Source organism: Rhincodon typus, chromosome 12, assembly GCF_021869965.1.
Source record: "Rhincodon typus isolate 14 chromosome 12, sRhiTyp1.1, whole genome shotgun sequence".
Classification (NCBI taxonomy): domain Eukaryota; kingdom Metazoa; phylum Chordata; class Chondrichthyes; order Orectolobiformes; family Rhincodontidae; genus Rhincodon; species Rhincodon typus.
The window spans coordinates 63,912,722-63,916,962 of NC_063343.1; the positions used below are offsets into that span (position 1 = coordinate 63,912,722).

Here is a 4,241-nt window from a genome sequence, read left to right on the forward strand (position 1 = left end):
AACCAGCCCAGCTCGTCCCCGCCTCCCTAACCTGTTCTTCCTGCCACCTATCCCCTCCTCTCACCTCAAGCCGCACCCCCATTTCCTACCTACTAACCTCATCCCGCCCCCTTGACCTGTCTGTCCTCCCTGGACTGACCTATCTCCTCCCTACCTCCCCACCTGCACTCACCTTTACTGGGCTCCATCCCCGCCTCTTTGACCTGTCTGTTTCCTCTCCACCTATCTTCTCCTCTATCCATCTTCTATCCGCCTCCCCCTCTCTCCCTATTTTATTTCAGAACCCCCTTCCCCTCCCCCTTTTCTGATGAAGGGTCTAGGCCCGAAACGTCAGCCTTCCTGCTCCTATGATGCTGCTTCGCCTGCTGTGTTCATCCAGCTCTACACCTTGTTATCTAGGAATTTTCCTGGAACAACTTTCCTTAATTCCTTTCACAAGTCTGGCAGGTTCTATTCGATCAACTCAAAATTTTCATCACAGCCCCCTTATTCCTCCCCAGTCTCAAAACTCAGCTGCCTTCCTCCTTCTTAGCCCTATAACGGCCTCTTCAAAGGATACTGCATGGTTTTAGAGCCACTGTGCTCCAGGTATCTCCTTGATTACATCCTGTCCCATTCAATACATACTCCAAACTCTCAGTCTCTCTTGTGATCAGTCTGCTGGATCAATTAACACCGACTCCCTGCTGATTCCTAGGTCATTTACTGATTTAATTCACATTTATCCAGTGTGTAACATTCATAATTTCACAATAAAATTTTGTGTGACTGTTATGGTGTTTTCTCCCTCTCTCTCTGAACTTTTTCACTCAGTTGACCTTGTTATCCTCTTCCAACGTCTCTCCTCTGTGGTGCTACCACTCTATTGGTAGCCATAATCCTACCACAAGCATCTCTGCTGGTGTTTTTCTTTGTAACTTACTTTCACATTATTACTGTTCTCTGTAAGCTTCAAAAGCCTTTTTTGGGTATTGGGTTTCTACACACAATCTTTGACACTGCTCCCTTTGTACTAGACTGCCACTCTTCGTCACTCATATCGTTTGTTTATTGTTATGTTAGAGTAAGGCTCTCTCACTTTATTCAATACATTAACACTCTATTTACATTTATGTCTGCATAGATAACTGAATGTGGCTCTCGAGTGTATATCTTCCACTTGTTTTATTACAGGCTTCTGTCTGGTCTGTTCTTCTGCCCTACTGATATCAGAGTAACATAATCAGTTACATATCCACATTCCATCATACAACATGCTGCATGCATGATTCAAATCACTGTGAGCTCCAGTAAGAATCTAGCCTTGGTTCCCCTCCTGTAGTTTCTGTCTTAAACTAAAGCATGTCCATTTTGAGAATATATGCATGGAGAAATAGATAAATAAAACAAATCACCAATCTAATGTAACATAAACTTATGGCATAAGTTGGCACAAGTGAGCATGAAGCCGATGGAATGTCACAAAAAACGCAACTGTTATGTTTTAGGGAAGAAAATCTGTCCTTACCCAGTTCCTCTACCAACGTGGTTGACTCTAAACTGCCCTGTGAAATGGCCTAACAAGCTAGTGCTTATGTTAAGCCTATTACAAAAAGACACAACGTGGGCTACTATGGTTCAAGAAGATGGCAGCCACCACCATCACCTTCTCAGGGTAATACAGATGGATCACTATTTCAGAAACTGACTTCCAATTCAAGATTTATTTCTTATCAATTGAATATAGAGGCCACTACGTGCCCTGGTGGGATCTGAACCAGCATCCCAAAGAATAAGCCTGATCCTCTAGCTTGCTAGTCCAGTGCCATAGTCTTCCCATATCTGAGCCAGTTGAGAAGATCCGAGGATAAGTGATCAAAAGTTTGATCGAAGTGGTTTCACTCTGAGGATAATGCATGCTATTTGTCCCAAATTCTCCACCTTGAGGAACATGTCATATGTATGCCTCTTAGTGAGCTTTTTTGCTCAGATACCAGCACATTGAGGATCTTTATTTCTCAATCATGAGTATTTAACACTTTCAACTTCCCATCAACAGGTAAGTAATAGGGTAAGGAAGTGAAGATAGCTTGGGATCCATGACATATCAGCCTAAACATGTGACCCAGCATTTCAACTTCCTGCATCCAGACCTTGTCTCTGTGTGCCTGCCAAACTCCAGGAATAATCTCCAGTGAAACACTTAGATCCCAACAGAGACACGCCAAGCTCATGACAAGACCTTTTACTCATACAGCAACAGACTTTTAAAAACTCCCTTTTCCTGTTTCGAAGGCAGAGAGAGAGAAAGAAAAAAAAACCAGGCAAACTCATCGTGAAGATCTGGCGGAAGAAGATGACAATTTGCAGAAGAATGCAAATAATTAAAGCCATCATCAAAATCAGATCTAATTTTTTTTGTGTTAGAAACATGCATATAAGGAACTCTGTCCTCTTGCCGACTCTGCACATTCCACTAATTCATTGCAGCTTCTAACATTAATAAAATGAGGAACTGTGTCATCGAACCAGTCAGCATAGACAATGATCATTTGGCCCAACATACCTATACATCCTCTTTTATTGAGATGTTGGATTTGTCCCATTCTCTCTATTCTTTCCTCATAGCCCTGCCTTTTAAACCTCTATCAAATATTGATCCAACTTCCAACTTCTTATTGAATCTACTTCCATTTCCCTTTCAGGCCAGTGGAGGACTCTCCTGACCATAACATTTCTCGTCGCCTCATCTGGTTCTTAGAATCATTCAGGACAGCAGTGGCCCTTCAGCCCATCAAGTCTGCATGGGCCAATCTAAATGGGCACTTATCCCACTTTCCTGCACAGCCTTGAATAATATGACATTTCAAGTGCTCACCCAAGTACTTTTTAAAGGTTGTGAGCTTTCTTGCGTCAACTACCCTCCCAGGCATTGCATCCCAGACCCTCATCACACTCTAGGTAAAAGGATTTTCCTCAAATCTCCCGCCTTTCACTTTAAACGTAAGCTCCCTTGTTACTGACCCTTGGACTAAGGAGAACTGCAGCTTTCTATTCATCCTGTGTCCCTCATAATCTGATGCACCTCTATCAGGAGGGCCCCTCAGCCTTTTCTGCAAAACAACCCAGACTTATCCAACCTCTCTTCATAGCTGAAATACTCCATCCCAGGCAACATCCTGGTGAATCTCCTCTGCACCCCTTCCATTGCAATGAAGTCTCCTATTGAATCTTCAAGACTCCCTGACATCTGTGACCAAAAGAACAAAAGTCGCTCCCCACCTAAAGTGGAGCTGACCTGTAGACACCAAGGGGTTAAGAAATGCAAAGGAGGAAATTCTTAATCCAACTAATCTTTAGAAGTTTCCCATTTCCACAAAACTTGAGGGGACAAGCCACAGCAATTGAGTCCAGAATGACCAGCAAGATTAGAACTCACCTGGAGATCTCGGCGGTGGGAAACTTGCCTTTGAGGGAGTCCATTCCTCAGTAAAGGCGCAGGGAAGAGGTCTGGAATAACACAGGCAGCCCAGTCTCAGCCTTCTATTGTAGAATCGCCTGGTTGTAACGGGGGAGGAGGGGACAAACACACACAGGAAAAAAAATGCTTCTCCAAAGACTTTTTTAAAGAGCAAACTCAGCAGGAGAGGCAAGAAACTGCTCGAGTTTGGTTGAGGACGGCCCCGTGTGTGTTTTAAAAATACATTACGAAAGAGAAACAGAAAGGAAATCTTCCTGGAACTTATCGGGGAAAAAACACTTCAGTGCTGGGACGGGAGGATTGAGAGCAGGACTGATTTTCTCTTGAGTGCTCCAACTCTGAGACAATTCCCTTTGCAGTCTGGCAATTTGCCCAAACTTTTTTTTTGTGTTATGTGTGTGGGATTTAAAAAGGATGTCGAGAGCCCTGCCTCTCCACGCCAAGAGTTGACTCACGGTCAATGAATCGACTTCAAACCTTCTCTCGCTTTAGTCTTGTATGTTATAAGCCAATCGGTGCTGTTTTATCCCTTCGAAAGTACCAAGTGCGAGTTCTTTCTTAAACACAGTTTGACACGAAATGTCGAGATGAGGCACATTGCTAACAAAATGTAGTGACTGGAATCACAGATTAAAACGCATAGCCCCTGGTTAGAGAGATACTGACACGTACAAGGTTACATATGGAAGAAATTAAGGACTGTGGTGAGTTTATAAATTCCTAGTCCATCCTGATTTTAACCCTCTGTCAGCAAGGAATGTTGCCCTGTGCCTACTTCTCT

At 43.5% G+C, this 4,241-nt stretch overlaps 1 protein-coding gene across 1 annotated transcript in view; it reads right to left on the reverse strand.

Moving 5' to 3' along the window:
• LOC109924570 (platelet-derived growth factor receptor beta-like) overlaps positions 1-3,984 on the reverse strand; it is a 92,384-nt gene extending 88,400 nt beyond the window's left edge. The window contains exon 1 of the mRNA XM_048603487.1: positions 3,419-3,984. Coding sequence (XP_048459444.1) covers positions 3,419-3,462 — 44 coding nt within the window. The 5' untranslated portion in view covers positions 3,463-3,984. The remainder of the gene's footprint in view (positions 1-3,418) is intronic.
• Positions 3,985-4,241: the final 257 nt, after the last annotated feature.